At 45.5% G+C, this 25,092-nt stretch overlaps 1 protein-coding gene across 9 annotated transcripts in view; it reads right to left on the minus strand.

Annotated features, from left to right (window-relative positions):
- Window positions 1–25,092, minus strand: part of PRDM16 (PR/SET domain 16) — a 277,207-nt gene that overhangs the window by 113,515 nt on the left and 138,600 nt on the right. For 7 of the 9 annotated variants that reach the window (XM_065696208.1, XM_065696203.1, XM_065696202.1 and 4 more), the window contains one exon: window positions 16,257–16,307. The exons of the other annotated variants lie outside the window; for them this stretch is intronic. In XM_065696208.1, coding sequence (XP_065552280.1) covers window positions 16,257–16,307 — 51 coding nt within the window. The remainder of the gene's footprint in view (window positions 1–16,256; window positions 16,308–25,092) is intronic. 9 annotated transcript variants of the gene reach the window in all.

Raw genomic sequence — 25,092 nt, forward strand, 5'->3', positions numbered from 1 at the left:
TCATTTATCTTAGTCTAAAATGTGATGTTGGTCAGGAAAAAACAGGCAACACTGACACCCTCGGTACTGGGAACAACGGCAGCTGGATGGTTACAGCTGGTCCTGCTCTGGAGACCATCAGTCTCCTACCAAAGGGCATCTCTCCCTGCACCTACATGGAAGCCTCTGGATAAAAGGAAGCAGGGAAAAGAATAAAAGGAAAAAGAAGGATGCAAAGGGCAATGAGCTTTTCCTGCAGCAAAGATCAATTCTTATTCCCCTCCCCAGATACCAGCTCCCCACAGGTCACGTCTTGCCAAGCTGCTCCTAACGCTTTATTTCCTGACCAACCAAAATTCAACAGACAAAATCTCTACCACTTAATTTTAACCCCCTCCTTTTGTCAAGCTTTTACAAGGGAAAAGCAGCTCTCTGAATTCCAGATGGGATTTGAGCACGACAATTAGTAGAGGTTATGTCCAGAAAAATTACTACTTTGTCAGAAGGGGAACCGACATTTGAGATGTCAACCTGAGTACATTTTTTTGTTTTAATAAAGCAAATGTCTCATTCCGACCAGTCATCTCAGGAACTATATAACACAAGTATAATTACTTAGAAATTGCTTAGGTAAGCGTGATTGATGCATGGTAAATAGATGTTTCCAGCACTTATTGTTTCTTCCTGATGGATTAGGAAGAGTTGTTTAACAGTTCATTTGACCAGTCTCTCCTGGTGTTTCTCGAGTCTGGCTGTGCCAGTCAGCACCAGCAGTTCCTGGTAGTTTAAGTCTCTTTAATAAAGATTAAGATGTCAGAGGTCCTGCATTGCACAAAATCCCAATTTTATTAACTTCTCATTATCAGCTGAAATATGAAGTGCATTTCTTTTCATCTAAAGCAAGGCACTTTCTCAAGGGAAAGAACAGATAGAGAATATACATTTATGATGACTACGGTTCCAACCCTGACTGCTCTCGGTGACCATTTCCTCACATGATGGTACCACACACATTCCGGTATTCCACAGTCATGGACCATCACAAGGTATTAGTGAGCGGGCAGTGGGGAACCCGTGGTTGAATGCTTGCACTACAGCACTCAGGGAAGTAGTGTTTCCATCAAAAGAGCAGAAACGCTGAACCTCCAAAGTCACTCAACCAAGACAAGGCCAGCACTGGCACTGGTTATGTTCAGCCCACACTCCCCTCTTCATCCTCTGCTCCTGAGGAAGACAGCAGAGAGCAGCACAAAACCCACAGAGGCGTTCAAAGTCCACACTGACCAGAAATGCAGATAAGTTCTAACACCACCCACGTGAACTTAGGCAGCAACTGATAAAGTTAAACTGCTGAAGGCAGCACCCGAACGCCATCACTTTCGAAAGGCTTCTTATTCATTAATCCCTTATGTTTTAATCAGACTCCCTCAGACCGAGTAGCTACAGGTCAGTGACACATGAAGAGATGCTGAGGCAGGTCTTGTCCTCGGAGCTGTATCCTAAGGGGTTTTGAAAGCTGAGGAATTCCGTATTCTACGTATCTCAGAGAACACCTTGGACACCCTTGTTGTGTGCAAGCCTGTCCATGGCAGGAAGGGAAGAGCTGGCCCTGGGTGAGCTTTCCCCAACCAGAGTGACTCTGGGCTGGAAATGACTCCACAGAAAGAGTCAAGGGGCGAAATGGTTTGTGCAGAGTAACGCAGGTCCTGCTCTGAGGATCAGAGCTGCACAGAGCCTCACGGCGCGGCTCTTGTGAGGGTTAAGCTCTATTACTTCTGGTCTCTGACACTGCTAATGGTGTGCTCAAACTAATTGCATTTCTATACCTACACGTACGTCTAGGCAACAAATAAGCCCTTTAATCAAACAGCTTCATCTACTTCTAATTAATTCCATTTCTATGCCTTTTTAAGCGTACAGGAACATACAAAGATACCGATGATAGGGCACGTTCTGTGCCACCTGACAGCTTCTACTCCGCTCAAGCCTCCCTTGTGATTAGGGCTGGTTCTGTGGTCACTGTTGGACATCTTTAGTGTTTCTGCTCCTTGAGAATGAGCAGGTTCACACCAAAGACCAAAAGCAACAAGCGGGGCCCATGTGGAATCGGTTGCAGTTACCTCGGGGAACTGGTTTTGCCTTTGCTTAGAGATTTAGACAACTTTTTGTTTCCATCAGAGGCTGCATTCATCTCATCCTCTGAGCACGCACGACACAGCGAGGGAAGACTGTGCCATCAGCTGAGCAAACAGGGTGGCTGTTTGCATGTCCAGACCCAACGTAAAGTCTACAACAGGAGGGCCACCAGCTTTGAAGGAAATGCCGATTCCTTTTCCACCTTTCCTCCTGTGATAAAACACGTCAGTGCAGCCAAAGTAAAAGCACTCCCTCCGTATTTAGGAAAGAGAAATACATATGCCATAAGCTGTCCCTTTCAAAGGTATGTATGTACAAAAGGCATGATAAGTGGGTGCTGAATAGTTAGGAGTGGCAATTATCAGTTCCACATATCATTATAGTCCCTCAACTTTTCAATGGCACAGAGTTCCTAATACCGTGTTTACCAGATCAGGTAAAAGGGGACTCTTAATACTGTGCAAATATGACTTACCAAAGGACTTTGCTTTCTCACCTATTCCTGGGCTTTTCAAATCAACATTATTAATTGGCTGCCTTATCGGTAAGTGCTGTCTGGCAGTTAAAGGATGTTTCCACCCATTGCAACGCTACATAGAAACGAAGCAATGTCAGCCACAAGGACAAAGAGCCTCCATCTTCAAACAGAAAAACGTTCTGACACCTTAAATCTTCTTTATAAAAGCATAATGCATTTCAGCATTCATTTGCTCGCCTTTACTGCATCTGTGATTCCACATCCCGTGATCCTGGTTTTCCTGACTGATTCAGGACTCTGGCACACAGTTGCAAATACTTAGGGGCTTTTTCTTTTTTCTTCTTTCTTTCCTTTTGCTCAGTTTTCTATTATCCAGTGTGTATAAATACATGTTTCAGAATCCGGACCAACTACTTTCCATAGTAGGAAACGCAGCTACGTAGGAGTTTAGGAGGGAACCCTCAACCCTTCAGCTCAACTTTCTCTTAACCTGCCAGCTCTCCCAAGCACCAAACCCACTTGTAAATGGAGGAAAACGTGTGGCTGATCAGCAGTATTGAAGACAAAGGACACAAAACTTACCAGGCACCATGAAACAACAGCAAATCAGCCTGAAAGGAGCAGGAAAGCCCTGACTCCCCCTCTCATGCCTTTAGGGTGGTTCAGCCTGCACATGGAGCCTGCCCAGGGAAGGGAAGGACCAGCTCAGCCCCCATCACACTCGCTCCATCACGTGCCTTAATGCCAATTACCAAGATAAACCCCGTGAGGCTGGAGGGGATCTCGGGAAGCCGTCTCGGCCACCCCTCATTCTAATGCAGGACTGTGCCTACCTAGTCCAGCCCGGCAGGTATTTGTCTAAACCTCCCCAGAGCCTCCAGTGGCAGATATTTTATCTCCTCCCTGGAGAGTCTACTCAGGTACTGAACTACTCCAGGTTTCCATTCTTCTTAACATCTAACCCAAACCTTTCTTGCTAGAAGACTGGCTTCTTCTCACCTTATTGCGATGGATGCGAGATAGAGGGGATTGCCCTTTAGGTTAATGCAGAGTATGGATTTTAGCTTCATCTGTTTGTTTTACAGAATGGCATCTGCTTATCTTATTCTCCAGTAGAAGCAAGATCAGAGCAAATTCACTTTTTTAAAGTATTTCTGCTTCTTTTAAAGAGGGCTCCCCTCTGCCACCATATTGGCTTTGCTGTTGTGAGCTGTGAAGTAAGATGCTCAGAAGGGTTTTCTTTCTTAAAAAAAAAAAAAAAAAGGAAATAGTTATTCTTTTAGGCAGATATTTAAACACAAATCAAACTAATATTTGATGTGCCGCATTAGCATGAAGGGGGGAGCACTGTGCAAGCACAGTTAATGCAGGTCAACTGGTTTATGTGAGTGAAAACCAGCCAGGGGAAGAAGGGCGACTAACAAAGGGAAACTGTGGCTGTGTCAATACAAAGAGAGCGCTGTGGCTGTTCACAAATGGGAAAGATAGTTACCAAACACACAGCTCCTCTAATTCAGTGTTTGACACATTTAAGCGTTGTAGGAACACAGTACAAAAGGCACGAGACTCACCGACCTGGCAGAGATACAGGATGATACACAGTGAATGGGGTCAGCACAATTCTTTTCCTACCCAAAAGGATCCAGCACATTTTCTCACTGACACCAAGTATTAATCTGACCACATTGTCTGAAAAATATATCCTCTGAAAAGCACATCCTCCCTCTTCAGAGCCTAAAAACTGAAGGGTTTTTCTCTGGCACAGCATCCTCACAGTAAAAGCAATTGTTCCCTGTCATTCCAGCAGATCCACACAGGACCGCATCCTCCCCAAGGCGTCTTGAGGCAGGGGCCAGACCTACCAGTGGCTATCTGCCCCTTTTTGTAATGAATCAGTGGTATACGAGTTTGTTATTTGTAATATTTACTGTTCCCTTACTATCCAAGTCCTCTTCTATAATCTGCTCATGATGCCAACCAAATCCCTGTGGTTCTGCTCTGGTATGGAATGATCCATGTAGATACACTACAAGAAAACCTCCTTGAATTCTACTAAACCTCTGCAAGAAGGAAAACACACTCAAAGCCTTGTCCAGCTTGAAAGGATTTCTGAACCTGCAGAGAAAAAATCCATTAGCTTCTTTTCTCTTTATTTATGTACAGAAGTTTCTAACGCTGTAAGACTTTGGCTGGCGCTGCAAACGGAACAGAGAAAATACAACAAGGAAACCTATTTCTTGGGTATTTCCAGCCCAGTTACTGCGAGGAATTAGAAGAAATTAATGCAAAAAGAAGTCATGTGCAAGGTTTTCATCAGTGTTTTTCAGACCAAAGGGGTTCTGATGAATTTCAGAGATGCATCCAAACTTGGGAGTGAGCTTCCAAACCAAACAAGACCGTGAACTCTGACATTCAGCAGGGACTTGTTTGCCAACCTTCCTATCATACAGCAAAAAGGGCCATTTAAAATCATCTCAGAATAATCTGCTTTCATGGTCACGGTCGTTTTAGAGCCTCCGTCTGTAACACTTTTAAGTCACAGGAACACAAACATTCACGTAGCAAATGGCTACAGCCTTGGTCCAGGTTCAGAAATAACAGCGACACAGACCAGGAGTAAATAATAAACCTGGGTTTTCTGACTTCATTACTCTGAGAATACCTTGTTATTTGGGTAAGAATAATTAAAATATCGACTTCTTAATATTCTGACTTCTTTCCTTGGATTGAAATGCCTTCAAAAAGCAAAACTGCTCATGTAGCTGTGTGAATAGCGACCTGGGCACAAAGGAGTGAAGTGCTTTGCCTAAAGTCATCCCAGCACCGGGAGAAGGATGTAGACATCAGACATCTACCAGCATAATAACGCCTTGGAAAAACGAGTATGATCTTAAAGCCCAGCTTTTCCGTACACTGGGATTCCCAGTTTTTCCCAAGGGTGGGACAGACACGCTGCAATTTGATTAGCAGGAGATAGGGTGCTGTCTGCAGCAAGCCTACCAAAGCAGAGAGCAGATAAGCATATGGTGAACATCAGAACTGGAATGGAAGATGGGCTACCATTCAAACGAGAAGTTATTATTGGCAAAAGGGCCGGCAAATACAAACTGCCAGGAATAAATTTACGTTGGAACCCAGAAGACATGTTCTAGTCATCAGGAGACAGAAAGCCTGAAAGAAATTATCTTACTGAAGGGGGAAGGGACCCCACTCGCTTAGGAAAGACTGCACATCCTTACTGCATGTGACTGCAGGGAACTGGACAAAGTAACCCAACAGCATTGCTCCAGACCTCTGTTCCTAATGGGAGCTACGGTGGAAAAGAAGCAACCACCCACATGAAGAGTGTGAGCTAAAGGAAAAGCAGTCGTGCCAGAATAAAGCCCAGTGTAACTCCAGACTCAGGAGACTGACAGCGTTCGTCTTAGTGCACAGATTTCCAGGGCAACCCAGGCTCACCAGACCTGGACTCCTTCCACAAGTTGCTCAGGAGTTACCTTTTCTGAGATTCCCAGCACAAGGAATATTATTAATCTCCACAGCAAGGCAGCAGCAGCTGAGCAAGAGGCTGCCTGAAGTAGCCAATGTAAGTCAGCAGGTTGCCTGCAAGCCATTTCTGGGCACAACTACAGAAGGAGTTAACCAGATATAAAGGGAAGGGGATGAACAATCAAAGTCAATACTCTTCTGGTGTTATATATAAAAGTGATTTAGAGGGAGAAATATGCCAAATACAAATTCCTCTGGATTAATTTTTCATTTAATTTTTAAGGAAAGAAGAACTTCACCACTTTAGCACTATCATAAGAACTACCTTGATGCAACGGCATTTCTCTAAACTTCTAGAGTTTCTACCAGACTGCATATAAGGAAGAACCGTCGTCTTGTGGGTGACACAAGCTGAAGCTTAAGACTGAAATAAACAATTCCTTTAGGACTGGTGATTTATTCTTCTGGAACAGAAGGAATTACTCCATCAACCAGGGTCTAAAGCATTCTGACAGCAGATATGCACAACTATCTCTACAGCAATTATTAATGATCTGGAAAACTGCTCAGTAGCAAACCTCACCCTTCCTGAGGCCAGCACTCATTTCCACAACCCCCAACATAATCAGCTAACTCATGAAGATCAGGAGAGAGGATGCCTCCATACGACAGAAGATTTCTTCATTTCAGTTGCTTATAAGACACACGAAGCCTGAACAGAAGCATGAGAAAAACACCCTCCACGGTTTATAAACGAGTTCATCATCTATTCCACAGCTTTCCATCCTTTTCTGCACCTCTGTGTTGGAATTTCAAATAAGGAGGGAAAATAGGAAGAAATCAAATCACAGAATCCTACAGGGAAAAGGGACCTCCAGGATCCTCTGGTCCAACCTTTCTAGGCAAAGCATGACCTAGACCACGTGCCCCAGCACAACCGGCTCAGCCCCTGTGCCGGGTCCCACAGCACTCACACTCCTGCCTTGCTGGTTACAGACTCCGTAACGAGCTGAATTTAGACCCAGGCTGGGCTGGTAGGTCCGGAAATGACTGATGCCAGCACAGAATCCTGGACACGCTGCCATTTCCTCAGCTGCCTCTTTATCTCCTCCTTGGGAAGGATGAAATCAGCCCTGCAAGCTCTTGTGTCTCTGCGTGAGCACGCGAAGGACTTTGGACTCGGAGCTTGGCACGTCCCCATCAGTTGAAATACCACATAAATCCTCACTTCTAGCGTAGATATAAATGAAAGCTCAGACTAGAATTAATCGCACACTTCCCAACCCAAAACTGCTGCGTTGAAAAGTTACTGTTTGACTACAGTATTCACAGAAATTAACGTTTATCAGAAGCTAAGGGAAATAATCTCCAAGTATATAACCCCATTAGGTTTAAATGAAGCATTTCTGGCCCAACTCACTATGAGATCAAGGTCTGAAAACTCACGATGTTGTGAAAAGAAACATCCACAGTGAGTAAAAAAACCCGAGGACAATCATTAAGACATGGAGCTAAATCTTCTCATTACTCTCAAAGAAATCTGGCTTCATACTGCAGGTCACAGCAGACACCACTCACTCAGACAACTACTGTACCTACTAGAAGGGCAAAGAGAATGAACCTCACTTGCTCATGAAGCACTGCTACTGCATGTGAAATCTCCCGGGGTAAAGGCAGAACATCGCTGAAGAGCTGACTTTGAGGAATGGCTTTTCTCCCAAAACTGCCCTGTGAGAAAATCAATCTGGGCTCTTTCAGAACACCTATTATTCAGAACACTAGGCTGAGGAAGTTGGGGCTGTTCAGCCTGGAGAAGAGAAGCTGCGTGGGGACCTCAGAGCAGCCTTCCAGTACCTGAAGGGGGCCTATAGGGATGCTGGGGAGGGACTCTTCGTCAGGGACTGCAGTGACAGGACAAGGGGTAACGGGTTCAAACTGAAACAGGGGAAGTTTAGATTGGATCTAAGGAGGAAATTCTTTCCTGTTAGGGTGGTGAGGCACTGGAATGGGTTGCCCAGGGAGGTTGTGAGTGCTCCATCACTGGCAGTGTTCAGGGCCAGGTTGGATGAAGCCTTGGGTGGGATGGTTTAGTGTGAGGTGTCCCTGCCCATGGCAGGGGGGTTGGAACTGGATGATCTTGAGGTCCTTTCCAACCCTGAGTATTCTATGATTCCGTGATTCTATTTTATAATCTCATCAAACCCTCAGCTCATCTAAACGCCATCTAACCAGCACCGTCAGATACACTGCACTCCTGGAACACGCCTGGGACAACAGTCACTGCTGCTGCTCTGTAAACCCTTGGTGCATTTCTAAAGCAATAAAAGCATTTCTGTATCTGCTACGATTTATATATTTAATTATCAGTCCCTGGCATCCAGGTCCCTGCTTTTTGCCTTTGATTCGTCTTTTTAGAGCAGCACCATAGTGATGGGAGGCAACTTCAAGTCACTCCCCCTGCTATTCCCCCTCTTTCCTTCCTCCCAGTTACTGTCCAGGTTTTTGGTTTTAGCTAGCCAGCTCTAACAGGCTCCTACCTGATGTATGTTCTCTTTAATAGCTGCACAGTGTGACTGACCCAATACTGCGCACGCCTCAGGATCCCAGATTGTATTAACAGAGCCGTCTGGCTGCTCTGATGTATGCAACGTATACAATAAATCCTGAGTCCACATTTCACCCTGGAACAGAATCCTGTCCTATTCAGCACAACCCACTCCTACATCACTGATGGATATTCCCAGGACCGGATAAATAAGCGGTGGCAACACACGGGCACAGGGGTGCGGCAGCTCCTCCCCTGCCATGGTACCGGATACGGTCCGGTCCCGTCCCGCTCCATCCCACGTGTGGTTCTGAATCCAGCCCTCATCCTGGGAGTACCTCTCCTGGCACACTCGCCCTGCGCATCGGAGCAGTACCTGCGGAGCGCGGTGGGGGTTACCTCCCAGATTAACGACAGTTCTGAAATCCCAGAGGCCATCATTCCAGAACTTGTGCTGTTTTGTCTACTCCGGTGATTTAAGGGTTGTCAGAAAATGTCAGAAAGGCCACGGGGCCAAGGGCTTCCTGATGACTGAGGATTTTCTTTCACATGACCTTCCTGAAGTTGATTTTGGGCTCCAGACAGTGCTGCCTTCAGCTCTGACAGGGGCCGGCTGGCAGCAGATTCATGGGGATCTCTGGGGCATTCTGGCATTTCTAAACTGAGGAGAGGCTGTAATACCTCCTAATCATCCCGAATATTCTTTCGCCAGTAATCGCCTTACAGGCGGCACGTAAATGCCAGCCTTTCAGTGCGCAGCTCCTCTTGCGAGCAGCAAAACGAGAGTGTGCTCAAAGGTATGCAAACAATTAACAGCGTATCTTGATTGCAAGGAGCAGACGCGCATGCAGAGAGGTTCTCATTTCACGTACGATCTCGCATGTGGGTTTCAACAGGGAATCACTGAAATTATTTACACACGGAAAGAGAAGATGGATTGTGAGAAAAGCGGTAAAGCTGTTACTGTGTGCCTGCGAATGCAAAGTACATTGCTCGCCCCCAGCACATGTGGGTTTCGCACTCTTTAGGAAGCTCTTAGCTATATAAAAGTTTATAAATCTTAACTTTACACTCATTATTCACACAACTGATCACTCAGCCAAGGTGTCTGAACAAGTCTCCTTTATTTGCTTTGCTTTGCAGAGGGGCTGGGCCCTCCCGGCCATGCCACTGCAGCCGATCAGGCTCTGCTGTGAATACCCGTCAGCAGAGCACCAGATACTCCAAACCACTCCCCAGAACAGGCATGGAATTAATGACCTGGCCAGTGAGCTAATGACTTACCATTTCTGCCCCAACGACACGAGGTTGCCCTGATGCCAAGATACAACTCTGACACTCCCTATAAATTAGTAGTGGAGTGGGGTTGGCTTTTTCCCTCTCAAGCCAACCACCAGTTGGGCACGGGGGTTAAAGAGGACAGCAGTTTGGACTTGACTTAAATGGTCAAGGCCAGGTTGGACACAGGGGCTTGGAGCAAGCTGCTCCAGTGGAAGGGTTCCCTGCTCATGGCACGGGTTGGAGCTGGATGAGCTTTGAGGTCCCTTGAACCCAGACCAGTCTGGGGTTCTATGACTCTGCTACTCATACTTCCTGCTGAGACACAGCAGATCACCAGTGCGAGTGGGTCAGTTCTGTCAAGGGAACAACCTCCTGCCTCTCGCATCCCACACAGCATCACTGGTTCTGCAATAGCTTGAGGCTCCACACGACCTGTGTGTTTTGTGTTTGAGATGCACTACAAGACAAGGTGACCTCTTGTAACTCGCTGCCTCAAGTTAAGCGGACACTTTTATCTTAAGAGATACTGCTCAACAGAGATGCATGTCATTTGGAGCAACGGGTATAAATAGCTCAGCAGCACATTCGGACACTTCCCTCTCAGCTGCAGCAACCACTTATTCGAGAAGGTAAGACTGCAGGCTATGATTTAGGGCTAAAGGAACAAACCGATGTCCTTGCATTCGGTTCACACTGTAGTGATTTAGTATGAACTTGCCTAGAGTGGGAGGGAGGAAAGGAACCAACTTACTTTACACAAAGGTCTTAATTAAAGTCGTATGAGGCGCTTACACCGTATCCATATTTACATTAACTCACAAAGAGAGAACATGGTAAATCACCGTTAACCACCCTCACCCTCTGTCCTCCTGAAACAAGAGGCCCGTGCTGATGCACACTGTTAACATCACATCGCCTGTACTTGACTTGAACATACTGGAGACATGGAGAGAGCAAACTTAACCACTGCTGCTTCTCTTCACTTGCCCTGATTTCTGGGTTCGACCCCCCCGAGACCTCCTTATGGACTCACTTATCATACACACACACACGACACGATCAGGCCCAAACATCTGCATCCCAGGATGGCTTCACCATCGCTCTCCGCTGGCGCCTCTGTGCCAGCTTACACCTTTCTTTTACTTTACATGCTTCATTTCAGCAAAATCAAGGATGCAAACTTCTTAGAAGTACTTAGTTTCCATGGCAACCTAAGCTGACCGCAACATTATTGTTCTCAAGAGGGAACTGACTTTACTATATGTTCATTCACTGAATTAATGGACTCCTGGTTCTTTTATTAGCAGCTCTCTAACAATAGAAAGAGAGAAATGTTATAAAAAAGACTCTCAGACAACTGTCCACTCTTTTGTCTGGGGCTTATTGGAATGACGCAAGCCTATTCAAGAAAAGATTATAAAAATCAACTCAAAGCTGCCTCTGTTTGTGGCAACTAAACATACCTTTAGTTTGGAAAGAGACAACCTATAAACCAGGCAAATTAAAGCTCGTTCTGAAACAGTAACTGTAAGGCAGTGATCGTGCTGCAACTGGACTTCAACTGTGCTGGTTACAGGACCCCCCAGGGGTCTGGGGAGCACCATTACCCCCCAGGTCTGGGCGCCATCCTCAAGCTCTCAATGTGTTTCAGCACCACATTCTCCTTTCATAAGCACAATCTAAGCACACAAAAGCAGGTGATATTAAAAAGATCGGTCTGGTTAGCAGTGTGAATGCTCAGGATGAAGTCTGGTTTAACCCCCACTACAACTCGGGTTTCCTTCTTCAACACGCACAACTGAAAGATGAACAGATCTCGCTGAATGCTGGAGGTTGAAACCTTGACTGACAGTTGTAAAATACTTCTTATTAGACATAGATAATAAATATATCCTCAGTAGCTCCCAAATGCAAATGCACTGTGTGTAAGTGCTGCAAACCCAGGAACTTTGCAGGCTCCAGCTGAAATCTCTGCATGTATAATGTTATAACAGGCTGCGCTCAGGCCTGGGGGTGTATGGCCCGGCTCGTAATTGCTCCACAAAAGACAGTTCACAGTTCCCTTGCTCTTCTCTAACTACCTTCCTGACTGCTTATTGAAGTCTGATTTCTTACTCCTCTGGGTCATCATTCATCAGTCCTACAGATCCCCCTGGGACAGACCGACCAGACCTCTCCATATCCCTTGTTGCCAGAGGCCATTTCTGACGGCCCATGATATAGAAAATGTCTTCACAGCAATCCGGAGGGACAAACTATGGTTATAATACCCAAATAATCATTTTGCAAATTATCATAATTATCAATCAATCATCTTGTGGGAACAATGTGTTCCTGAAGTATCAGATGGTTCCTGTGACCTGTAGCATTTTACATATAATAATAAACCTGGAGAGATTTATGGCCCCATCCCGCTTCGCATCTGCAGTGGCGAAACATCAGTTGGTTTCTACTTTTGTTTTAGGAGCAGAAGCTTCCCACCCACCCGGGTTTCTGTTTACAGCTCGGTGCTCTCTAAGAGGTCAGGATTTCTGGTCTCACTCAGGTCTCTAACAGTAACTTTGTTTTTAAAACCAATCTGTGTGATCTGGGAGTCGAGAATAAATCACTGCTGCCCAAATTACCTCCGCTCAGTGACACCAGCATTATGTTACCAGCTTCTGGTATTTTGCAGCGTGAGTATGAACTCAGCCAAAGCAGGGGGGGGGAAATGGGTTTTGCCTTCAGTTTTTGTTGTGGTGTTTTGTATAATGCCAGATTGAATCCCACTCTTTCGAAGCTGATAGCATCTCCCGCTCCCTGCGTGCTTCGTTCTTGTTAATGGATAAATTCAAGCTCTCCAGAAAGTCAAAGAATAAATTTAAAGCCTTTTGCCAAATGCCTATCCTATTGGATTTTGATAAGACGGCTATTGAGCTTTAATAATGTCTTCTATCCTTTTTCAGCTGGCCCTTAACATGTCTCTTTATTTGTCCCTAAAGCCTCTTCAGCGATGCCTTTTTATTACAAGTCTCTCAGCTTGCTCTCAAGGGAGACAGGGTCGACAAGAGTGATAGATAGATAACTCTATAGATTATCTCCCACAGATGTTTTCTCTCCAGTAGCCCCTCAGGCTATTCCCTCTAAGTAAACAGAAACTAAATAGAGAGTCTACTGAAGAGAAGTCCCTGAGGTCTCTTGTCACCACAGCCAGGAGCTCTGCACAGAGCCTCCTTCAATGTGATTCTCGAACCGTCGGCCAAAGTGACTTAGAGGAGAGATAAATACACCCAGCACTGCTCCTTGGGAAAAAAGGTGTCCTGTAATGGACACTGGCCTTGCTTCCTGCCGGAGGAAGTCTGAATCTTTCATCTCCCTCTCAAAGCTAAATCAAAATGACAATGAAGATCATGGTAACAAGCCATTGGTATTAAAACGCAGTGGAGAAGCGTAGAAAATGCAGAGCAAGGGAGCACGTGAGCTGCTCTCTAAGCAAAATAAACAGGCTGCAGGAAGATGGCCTGGAGAAAAGAGACGTTTGGGAGCACGGGCAATATACCCACAGGTATAACTTACAGATCCGCGCACATCTCTGAATGCACACATTCAGGTCACTAAAAAGAGGGAATCTCCCATTTTAGCACAACTTCCACAATCGATCCGTTCAAATTAAACACGCCGGATGAGGGGCGGATGTATATTTGTGCAAGTTAAACTGAGTATCAGCAAGCACAGCACATAAAAGGCAGACTTACTCAGAGCACACCGCGTTTTAGTCCGTGGCATTTCCACATACAGAAAAATGAGCCTGGGTACAGGTTCTTTAATAACATTGCTAGAAGTCTGAGTTCTTGTGAGACAACCACTAACAAATAAATCAGGTCCCTGGTGTTAGTGGTCCCAGCAGAAATAACAGTAATACAAACTCAAAAATACTGGGCACAGTGGGATAATACTTCTTATTTTGCTTTGAGCCAAAAGAGGGCCTGTTTCAGTGTACAGTAGAACAGTGTCTGCGGCTGCTCTGCTGCATCTTCAGACTTTTCACTGCCTTTCAGTGTATTTAAGAGCATTTTTGGTCTGGCAGATGAAGAGCAGAACAAACACCGGGGCAGTTTTCAAGCAGAGATGCTTCCTGAGCACCTTCCTGTGCCTCTCACACCACCCCACTCCCCCCCCAACCAGTTCCATTTGCTTTTATTACAGATTTTCTCTCCATTCTAGGGATTTTTTTCTCTTTCTAGTTCTTGTTACTGCCCAGTTCTGAAGCCCTGATGCAGAGCCAAAGGAGCCACTGACCATTACGGTCTCTCTGCTTGTTTCCAACATCCTCCTCCCCCGGTTTGAATCAGCCCACCCACTACAGTTACATTTGTCTTCAGTCACCTTCTCAGCACCAACTTATCTCTGAAGGAACAGGAACAAACTGCAGCCCAATCTCAACTATTGTGTCTTCAGGGATATGACAAGTGAGTGATTTAGAGAGGCTGGAAAAGGCGCTCTTCCCCCCGGAGGGTTTTGTGCCACCGGAGCGGAATGCCCGGGTACCTCTTGCAAACAATTCCGGACACTACAAAAACTGCAAGGAACGATTCTTCATTCCTTATTTTTCATTTTCTTCTGACTGAAAAGCTGTCTAGCAGCAGCCCTGTCACAAGCCATAAAGTTTAGACTTGAACTCTTTACCTTACTGCTTTGACCTTTCTTACCCGAGCTGTAAAACCCTACTGCCCATCCTTCAATAAATTTATCACCTCATAAACTCCCACTAGTGCTTCTCTACAATGCATTTAAAAGACACAAGTGGAAGGCCAGTCCTTCCCCCACTTGTCAAATACCCTAACTGTCCGGTTCTATACCTGCTGTACAGGGGCAGGTTTCAGGGGACACAGTCTGTTTCAAAGACCTGTGGTTTCTGCAACGTTCTCATCTGAAATGAGATTTAAATGCAAACCCATGTATTGCACACGTAAAGCTGCCAGTCTAACGCTTCCTTCTACCCTCGTCTCACACACAGCCTGCTCTCTTTAGGGTCCTGTAGATTCTGCGAGGTAGGGACACAGTTCATTTGTGATGCTGTAATTAAAGACTGACAAAGAGCCAGCTGAGCAGGGGAGAATTCCCCCCATCCGCCTGACAAGCGCGTTGTGATAATACGAACCTGCCACCTTGTCACTGTGTCTGTCCAGACAAAAGGATCCCACAGAGGCAGAGACCAGCACCCCATGAGTTATGGAGATGAACAAGGTAAAAAGTTCAGCAGCGTTGCGACAGGTCCCTCGCAAGGTCATGGGATGGTCAAAGGATGTTTCACGTCGGGAGCCTGGCCTTCCTAAGCAAAGCTGGGGGTTTCCACGTGGTAGAACAGACGCTCCACACTGGACACGGGTCTGAATGTCTCTTCCCAAACTGACTTTGGAGCCGGACAAGTATTACATTTCACTTTGTTTGGCAGAGGGAAACGAGCGTTTCCTTTTAGCTTGCAGTTAAGCAGCAGCACTGACGCTCACCTCGATGGGTGAATGAGGATGGCAGTTGCTGCAAGTCCCTATTTAAAATACTTTCCACTTTCAAATACTCCTATGTTCTGAGGAGCACTGTGAATCCTCGCTATGAGACAACTGCAGATGCAAAGGACAGCCACCTCCTCATCTCAGCACGGACACAGAGAGCCCATCATCAAATACGACCTGTAACACTTTACTTCAGTAAAGCTGTTAACCGAAAGACAGCCACGGAAATAATGTGATTTTAGTGTTACTGAGAATAACCTCAACCAAAATAGCAACCTGGCTACTGAAGTATGCAGCGCTGAGGCTGCCCCACAGCCACTAGGAAGAGATTTAGACAGCTGGGCTGTATTTGGAACACATTTTTCTCTGGTCAGTATTACAGTTTAAGCATCACAATGTGATGAAAAGCACTGGTAATATATCACATGAGTTAAACTTTATCCTTTTATATATCTATTCCTTTTCCCTTGGACTCCACATAAGCCACATTTACATGGTGAGGCGACATCTAAAAATTTAGCACTTTTAACAAAGGACCAACATTTTCTTTTACTGGAAAAGAGGTAAATGAGGTTTTTCACTTTGGACTCAGAGCTGTTTATGTTGTAGCTGAATCAAGGAGCACTTTAAACTCCTTTTTCTTTTTCATAAGGACTGGAATCACAAGAAGACAGAAAAAGATGCCAACAGCAGCACAACACTTCATCCAGAAAAGCAGCAGCAAATATTGGAAAGCTTTTACGACGCTGTCACGACACACACCTCTGCTCAGCAGCAGGAGGAGAAAATGAAGTGCCGAGCTGCATCTCAAAGCCAGGCAGTAAAACAGTTTGGATAAGATTGATCCATGTCCTACCTTTTTTATGTTGCCCTCTTGGGAGGTCACCTCGGGATCAGTCAGCATTTGCTGAGAAAAAACAAAACAGAAGCAAAATTCAGTTGAATTGCAACTGTTGGAAGAGAATACACGGTTTGTTTCCTTGGGTTTATAGGTCAAAACTCCCTCCTGCAACAGAGCAACACGGATGTTTTAGGAGTCAGATGGAAGGATTATACCAGAACTACCATCATTTTCCCCCACAAGTTTTAATGTTCTCTGTAACTCCTGCAAGTGATTTCTTTAGATTCAGCTGATGGGAAGATGTGTTTCTTCCCCTGTGGCAGGTGATGTGGGCTCTGGGCACCCAGAGGATGGAGACCTGTGGGCTCTCCAAAAGCGCATCCCCTGGAGCAGAGTGGGGACCAAATCCAGCTGCCGGCACCACGTCCCAGTGACAGGGACTGACCATGGGATGCTTTGGTGCCTCAGTGCTCCCAGCAGCTGTGCAGGAAGCTCCTTAGTGCCTCCTCCAACAGAGGAGTGGTGACACAAGTCATGAAACGACTGCCGTGCTCTACCTCAGGTTAGATGGAGGTCAGTGGGCATTCAAGGGGTCAAGTACCTCCATCTTCTATCACACTCCATAGCTCCATTAGGATAAATGTACTCAACAAGGACCTGATCAAGCAGCCTGACTCATATTAAGTAGCTTCACTGCCCTCAACGGTGATCTCAGGTGTCTCAGGTTTAACATCCACCCAAGCACTACGATGGGGTCAAGGTACTCAGGACTTCCAGACCCAGGCAATGCATTTTGGCTACCAAATAGCAGAAAAAAGCTCCAAGGAACAGAAATCCAAATGCCAGGAAACCCAAGATACGATGAGAATGGATATACACTGCAAAGGAACCTCACTTAAAAGAATCACAGGAATAAATGAAGGCCCAAAGAAGCTCCGCTGTGTTTCCGCAGCTGAGGGTTTGGCACCAAGCTCTTGGAGCCCTTTTGCCATGCCCAGGTGACATGGACCAATTCACAGATCTCCAAACTGCTGGCAAACATCTCCCAGCTCAGCTGCAATAACAACGGGTCGTGTTCTACACACCAAGGATCCTGAACCAGCCCCTGCTTTACAACCGCTCTAATAGATACTGAAACTGCGGTTCAGAAAGCAGCTGAAAGCAAACAGGAGCAAGAGGTGAACACCAGAGCAGTTAGAACCCGTGTGTTCCTACGCAGTGTGTGCGCATCCACGTGCTGAAACCTCACCCTGAATTACTGGCAGCATCAGGAGCACGCGTCTCCAGGTTGCTGGGGAACCAATGACCATTCCCAAGCCCAGAGCACTTGTGGGTCCAGGTACATTCAACCCCCAAAACCTTTACAATTAGGCCGTGAAACTCTTGGAGCTGTAATATAAGTATGCTTGTGCTAAATGACTTGAAAGCCTTTGTGGAAGACTGCTGCTTCCAAATGCAGATGCTTAACTGTAATTATTAGATGCAAAACACCATTCAATACAATTGGTTAAGCAAGTGCATTCAGAGCGCATAATCCACCCGCTCAACATGGCCATAAACGTAGAGGGGGAAAGAAAAAAAACCCTAAAATGAAGTGCAAATGGGGCTGTGGTATAGCCCTATATAAACAGGCTTAAGAGTCAGGAATTCCTGAGTCTGAATCTAAACGCCAACACAAGCTTCCTTGTGTTGGTTTGGACAGATCTGCGTGCAAGGGGCAAGTTCTGCTGCTCAAACGGGATTTTTCCCCCATCTCAATTCAGAGCAAATCCCAAATTTCATCATTCTTAGGGAACAGAATTTCTGTAAGAAGTATTTCATCACATTCAAACCTGGTACTTCCATGGGAAAGCATCAGGGGCTGGTTATGTACCTGGTCATGAAGAGCACTGCAAACTGGCTGGGTTTTGACAAGGTGAAATACCTGTTCACTTTCCTTCTGCTATAGAACTTGTGGGGAAACAAACCCCAGAGCCAGGATGTACTTCAGATTTGATGGGACCATCTCCCCATGCAAACTATCAGAACAGTTTGTGTGGGAAAAGGTATTTTACCAGTAGTGGGAGACCAGGAGCAACTTTAAATGGCATTTCCCATCCTTCCTTTACAGTTGAAAATCCTGGAGTTTAAGAAGGAAAAGGGTTATGTCCAGAATTCAACAGTATGGGACTAAGTTAGCTTGGACACGGCCCATGGCCTGATGTCCTCAGAGACAGATCTGAGGTCACTCCCCACAGCAAAAGTACTGGACACTGCAGTGCTGTTGATGCAAAAAGCACCTCCTGATTCAATGGGAAAGGGAGAAAGAGGGAAAGTAAGTACCAGATGCGACGTTTATTGCTAAGAATAACAAAAGATGCTTTGAAAAGCTACTCACGGGGTAAGTTCAGCTCAGGCTGGACTTCATCTTACGCAAAACGCCCTAAGACTAAATAGAGGCTTGGTGCGTACAGCGGGCTGCGCTCTGGCAGTTCACACAGATGTTCTTAAACGTTCCCCAAATTTACACCAGATGCTTTCTCTATCAACTGATACGTTGATTTTTAGCCAAAGGACAGACAAGGTGTCAGCAGCAGCCGCCAGGAAACGCGGGGTGCAGGCTCTGCTCCGAGCTGCATCTCCTCCGCCTGCTGATGAATCCCTACATGCCATTTCCTGGGTTCAGCGAACTGGTGGCAACAGAATCCTGCCTCGGTCCCATCAGCCCGGGATGTGCTATAATTTGTGCAAAGCCTCCTGAATGTATTCTAAACATGTCAAGTAACACCATGTGATTCGTTTTGAAAAACAGTTTACAAGCTGGCATTCTCCAGCTGCAGTTAACCCTAATTTGATTACATTACCCAGACAGATCACAATGAGCTTATGTAAATAGTAACGTTATCCATTCATTCCCTGAGCTCAGATAAACTGTCATTTAAAGGAAAAAACCCACAAACCCCAAACTGAAAGCGGCACGGTTGCTGCCTTCAGCAGGCTCTGACAGCGCAGACGATGACAGAGCAGAACCTGCCCCTGCTGCATCCCTGCGGATCTTGATTTTTAAGAAGGAATTCCATGGCCGCTCCGAGTTGGAAACAGAAGAGGATGCCTCGTAATTCCATAGAAGCAGGTAACAGCACTTTTCAGTAACATGTTCTGCATTGTCATCTGATCCTTTAGTAAGACCTTAACACATCAATGCTGAAGTAAGTAGGACTTGAAGCGCATCAATGTTTAAATCAGTGTCCAGATATATCACATCATAGCAGATATCATGATATGATGGAACTGGCCTTTAAAACACACCAGCTAAGAACCCTCCAACAGCAAAGTCACAGAGGTGATGCTCTTTTGTAGTAAAGCCAGAGGGAGAAGGAACCCCCAGAAACCCATTTCAGCACTTGGGAATTTTTCCTATTGGCTGAAATTTATAAATTCCAGGGATTTTATAGCACTTTCTGGCCACCAATTTACCGAAATTTCACATTTTCTGTAGTAAGTGAACTTGTGAAGCCCTGTTAACTTGAGGAAATTTTCAATATCCTGCCTTGGGAATTTGAAACGAATGTGCCTGGAATTAAGAGGAAAGCTCTTGTCTAGGAGGAAGAATTTCCTCTCCTGGCTGGTGAGTGAAGGAGGATGAACAGCACAACTCTGACGGGCAAGAAACAAGCCAAGGACTGAAAAGAGTATAGAGAATAAACCAACCATTCACTGCTAAGGGCAACCCCAGTACAATTGGGAACACTGCAGAGCAGCCAAACTGTGGTTTGCAGACCAGTAACAGCCTGCAAAGCCATGGTATGCACTCCACAGACCATTTTATAACCATTTATTTCTCAGCTGAAAGTCTGAACAAAAGGGTGGTCCAGTGCTGCAGGAAAAGTGACCAAAATCAGGAGGGAATCGGTGGTGACCTGCCATGGGCAGCACCTCTGCACTTGTGTGCACTGCGGCTTTACAGGAATTCTCCCTGTTTGCCAGCTTTCGGGAGAACAAAATGCAGTTTACATCAGCTGAGCCATTGCAGGTGATCCCAAAGGGTGTTCAAAAGAAAGGAACATCCAAAGCCACCTTGTAGTAAGAAATAGCTCCTGACCATCGCATGCAACAAACCTGTGCATCCAGAAAGGAGCAGGGAAGTGCTGGGGGTCGTTAATGTTAAGAAGGAAAATTAATGTCAAGCATTAAGAATAAAACACACGTCCCATTTACATACATGGCACGGCAAGTTCTGTATCACCTCTTAAAGACGTAACTCCTCCGTGACACTGCCATCGGGTTCAACTGCAAATACCAGGAAGTTCCACAGAATCTAATGGAGAGCATTTGTAGTAACTTCAATAAGCTGAGGACTTGAGACTTCCAGCCAAGACAAATAAGAGAGGGTACTGATTAGTAAATGTCACCGTTTCTCTTGCCAAGCACTCAGGGGCTGGTGATAGGAGCGTATTAAATATAATCTGAGAGTCTTTAGGGGCTCTTTGATTTTATATTGCATTCTTATCGGGTTCTTAAAGTCCAGCGTTAATGAGCACAAGAAACGCACTTGAGAGTTTGGCAGGTTTGCTAAAAGAAAACTTATTCCATTCACTCCACGTGCCCCTGGGATCCAGGCTAGAGATGCTTTTCCCTTTCACGTGGTGCCACATCTACCTCTCCCCATTCTTCGTCTCCATTTGAGCAATCCAACGTCACCTTTAGCAACCATCTATTTGCTATGACTGCTGGAAGCAAAGAGGTTTTACCAGCTACAGCAAATGAGCTCTTTAAGGACCCTGGAGCAGAGACATTTACACACTAAGAGCTCACCCAGGGCACCCCTTTTGCAATACGCAGGGATTCCTGAGAGAAGAGTAAGTCCCAGTTAATAAGGTTTTTGCCCAGTATTTTGCTCACTTAACACCTCCCAGATATGGCCATCAGGACATTTTTTCTTTAAAAACCCCACTCTTACAAACACTGAGCTTCCTTTTTCCTGAAGGGAAATTTCATTGTAAAACTGAGTTTTGAGAAGACGGAAGGGGCACCTCTCTCCGTGCCTAATGCTGAGCGGTCTAAGGATTAAAACACAAGTTCCTAGAAGTGAACTGTACCTCTATTTACCCCATCTGTTCATCTTCAAACCTGCTCCCCGCAGGCTTCTATGCTGAATAAAATACGAGCTGCCCCGACACAACGTGCTTCTGAGCTGCAAGCCAGTTACACCTTCACTCCAACCACAGAGAAAACAGTAGGAGAACGGAAGCTTGGGGTCATCAACCCTAGATTCTTCCTGCCACAGAGCACACAGTCACTTCATGTAGCAAGAGCTATTTCTTATCTGAGCAAAAAATCATCTTGAAGAGTGAAGTGCAATGTTTTGGTTAACAGATAAAGCTCTGCTGTTCGCAGCCATGTAAATGGATTGGGTGGCTACCTTCAGTCACATATGATCCATCCATCCATCTTTTGTTCTCGACCCTTTTAGTTATAAAAATGACCTTGATATTGACAGAACAATATAAATGAACTTCCTCTGTGCTTCAGCTATTGATAACCTCTTTGTTAAGATGATCAGTAATAATCATAAGTAAATAAAGAGTGATCGTACATCATCTTGCAATGGCAGTGCTGACACGTGCTTCATCTGACGTATGGGGACCTCCGGGCTCCGGCCGAAGAGCTCGTACCTCATATTAAATTGCAGCCTTTCTATCCAGGACACACAATGGCATCTATACAAGGCAATGCACTCAGATCTTGGTATCTCATCATAGCTGTTGTGACGAGGGTATCTTAGAAAATACCCTCAGAGGGAAGAAGTGCATTGAAATGGATTTAACAATCCAGCCCCTGGAGTAAGCTGTTATTGGAACACCAGTCACTTGTGCCTCCCTCTGGGTGAGCTTCATACACAGCTATTGACTGATCTGCCCCATCCTTGGTATCTCTGGGGTAACATTCCTTTGCAGCAAGACTTTCAGAAGCTCTGTGCCCTTCTCCGCACAGCAGCAGAGGTTAAATACCTTCAAACCACAGCAACATCAACACTATTCCTTTCTTTCCTCACAAAATCCCCTTTATCACAGTCTTGCCATTGATGCTGAAGCTGACTGGCAGCAATACTACAGGAAATAGCACTTTTTATATAGGAACAGCCCCAGCACTTCACTTTCTCCACGTATCCTGCCAAACAGGACTGGGATTAGATGTAAGAAGGTAAAAGATTCTCTTCTGCAGGCCCCCAGACTGCTTGGGCTTCTCCCATCACCCATCTGGAACACGCTGCCTCCATCTTATTTAAACCTAATTACACAGTCCCCAGTTTGAGAAAGAACAGAGAAAAATGACCTCATTCCATTCTCTTCCTCACAGCCTCAAAAGACACTGATAAGAGTTATGAACGGGTTTACCACGTTTAAGGAGTGTGTGACAAATACACTTTTTCACAGCCTTCTTGCTTCAAAACCCAAGGCTTTTCCCTGCCCAAGCAACACACGACTGCTGAGCCGAGTGTTCTACTTCCCCACACGCAAGCATGTCAAATCACAAGCACAACAGAGAAGCCAACTTGCACTTCAGTGCGTACAGAACTTGCCAAAACCCCAGCTCAATAAACTGCAGTTGTATGTGGAGCTTATCCTCAGCTCCATCAAAATAATGGCCTTCAGTGTACCCACAGTAGTGCACCGAAGCTAAATAGCTAAGCTGTGACATGTACATTTTTGATCATTAATCACACTTGAAGGAAAATAAAGCCAATATGCAACGTTCCCACCCATTTCAAAGGTCTGAAGAGGGAAATGCACTGTCTCATTGAGCAGCTCAGCTTTGCTGCTCACACTGTGAAAGGAGGGAATGAAAACAGCAGCCTTCCTAATAGCCAGTACCGTCCAGGGGGAGTGCAGGCTGTCTGGGAATGCATCCCTGCCTGGCACTCCGACAGACAGGATGGGATATGTCAGTTTGATACCCATCAGCAGGATAACCTAGCTGTCACTTTAACATGACAAGGTCATAGCCAGTCAGTGTGATGCAGTAAGAAAAATGGGCCATTAAAGCCTGAGAAGAACTGGAAGAGAAACATCGGGCTGATGCTGAGGTGTTTGAGTCTTATTTATTTTAGGGAAGATGTGGATATTGCAGGCTCCGTTGCAGGGATGAACTTTTCTGAAGGGAAAGAAGCTGGTGAGTAGCAGGGCCACCACGGGGGCCTGCCCAGAGCTCGAGGGAAGCGTACATCCCCCAACACTCATTTCACTTACCAGAATAAGTCTTTGCTAAAGTGAAGCTCTGAAGAGGCTTCCATGGGCTCTAATGAGAGGGGAATCTCCTGTTCTAGTGTGTTTCTTTCATGGGATGATCTGTGCCGACAAGAACACTGTCTGCTATTGTATGTGCCCCTCTTTTCAGTTGTCCTCAAGGTGCACCGCTGCTCAAATAGAGGGTAAGTTCTTACTTTGAGTTGGTAACTTAACTTGGAGAGGAATTCCCTGTAGTAACGTTCTGTGCAGGGGAAGGAAACAACAGAGGGACAGAAAAGGGCACTTTATCGTCCTCTATTCAGAAGTAACATCAAGCAAATTATATTCTCTATAAAGCAAAGTGAATACAGAATTATTCTGCAGACTAACTTCAGACATGGGCACAGAGCTTCTTATTAAAAAAGCATATAGTGCTGGTTTATCTGATTTGATAGGGGTGCCAGGTGAGCTCCCTTTTAAGAGCTGGAGAAACAATCCGGGACAGAACTGGATAATATTATGCTTGGAATGATAATATTGTGTTTGGAAAAGGTCAATATTTTATTTAATCAGCCAGACAGAGAGTGGGTGGCAATTTCAATCCAGTTTCTTGAGACAGGAATTCAAGGAGTCCAAAAGGAAGTCAAGTTCGTTTTTAACTTGGGCTGCTGATTCCTTCCCACAGGTAGGAAGTTTGGAGCATTCAAGGGCATAAGGCCGGGAATAGCTCCAGTGCTGCTGTGGAGGGAATGCCATCCTGAGTGTCCATAGCTTCACTTTGATGGGGTTTGTAAACCAGCTACAGTACAGGGACTGACAAAGCATGGCTCACCGTTGTTGAACCCCCCCTTCAGACACTGGAAGTTGCCCTGAGGTCTCCATGCAGCTTCTCCTTCTCCATGGTTAAACAGCCCCAATTTTCTCAGCCTGCCTATATACACAAGGCAGCATTTGCAACATTCTCTCAACGCTGGAATTCAAGTTAGAGGCATCCCAGTTATAGGCATTTATTTCTCACAGATTTCCTGCAATCTGCTTCAATTATGAATTTGACTGCAGAATATAAAATCCCTCTGCTTGCGCCACGTAATTGTGTTCCATGGCAGGCCTGGCATTCATCACTGCCCTGCTGTCCCCTAGCCTAAAAGATAAAACATCCACAGGGTAATAAATGTCAAACTATGATTATTGATGCTTTCAATTAAATTGATTATCTATTTGAGGTGCATAGCGTGGTGATTTATGGCTGTCTCTTTACGTTGCACTTGGCACAACAGCTTCCCTGGAAGGTGAGCGGTTGAGTGTTTCAATAGATTTTCTATTAGATCTGGGGTTTCAAAAGAGGCTCACAACCACCCCAGTGCTTGGTTAACTGAAATGGTACCTGATTGAGCCTGAGATACACTGATTTCTGTTCTCTTCTGGAGCAATATGTGAAAACAGAAAAGGAAAACCTTAAGTGTTAACGGAAGGATGGATCCATCCTTGACTTACATCCCTCATTCACAAACTTCCCTTTCCAATGTCTATTAGACAAAAAGAGTGTGTAAGCTTGGGCTTTGCTGAGTGCTACCCACCTCAGCAGGGAGGTGAGACGACCTTCGGCTTGTCACTGCATTGTGTTTTTATTAGTTTCAGATAAC

The sequence above is a fragment of the Lathamus discolor genome, chromosome 16, assembly GCF_037157495.1.
Source record: "Lathamus discolor isolate bLatDis1 chromosome 16, bLatDis1.hap1, whole genome shotgun sequence".
Taxonomy (NCBI): Eukaryota; Metazoa; Chordata; class Aves; order Psittaciformes; family Psittacidae; genus Lathamus; species Lathamus discolor.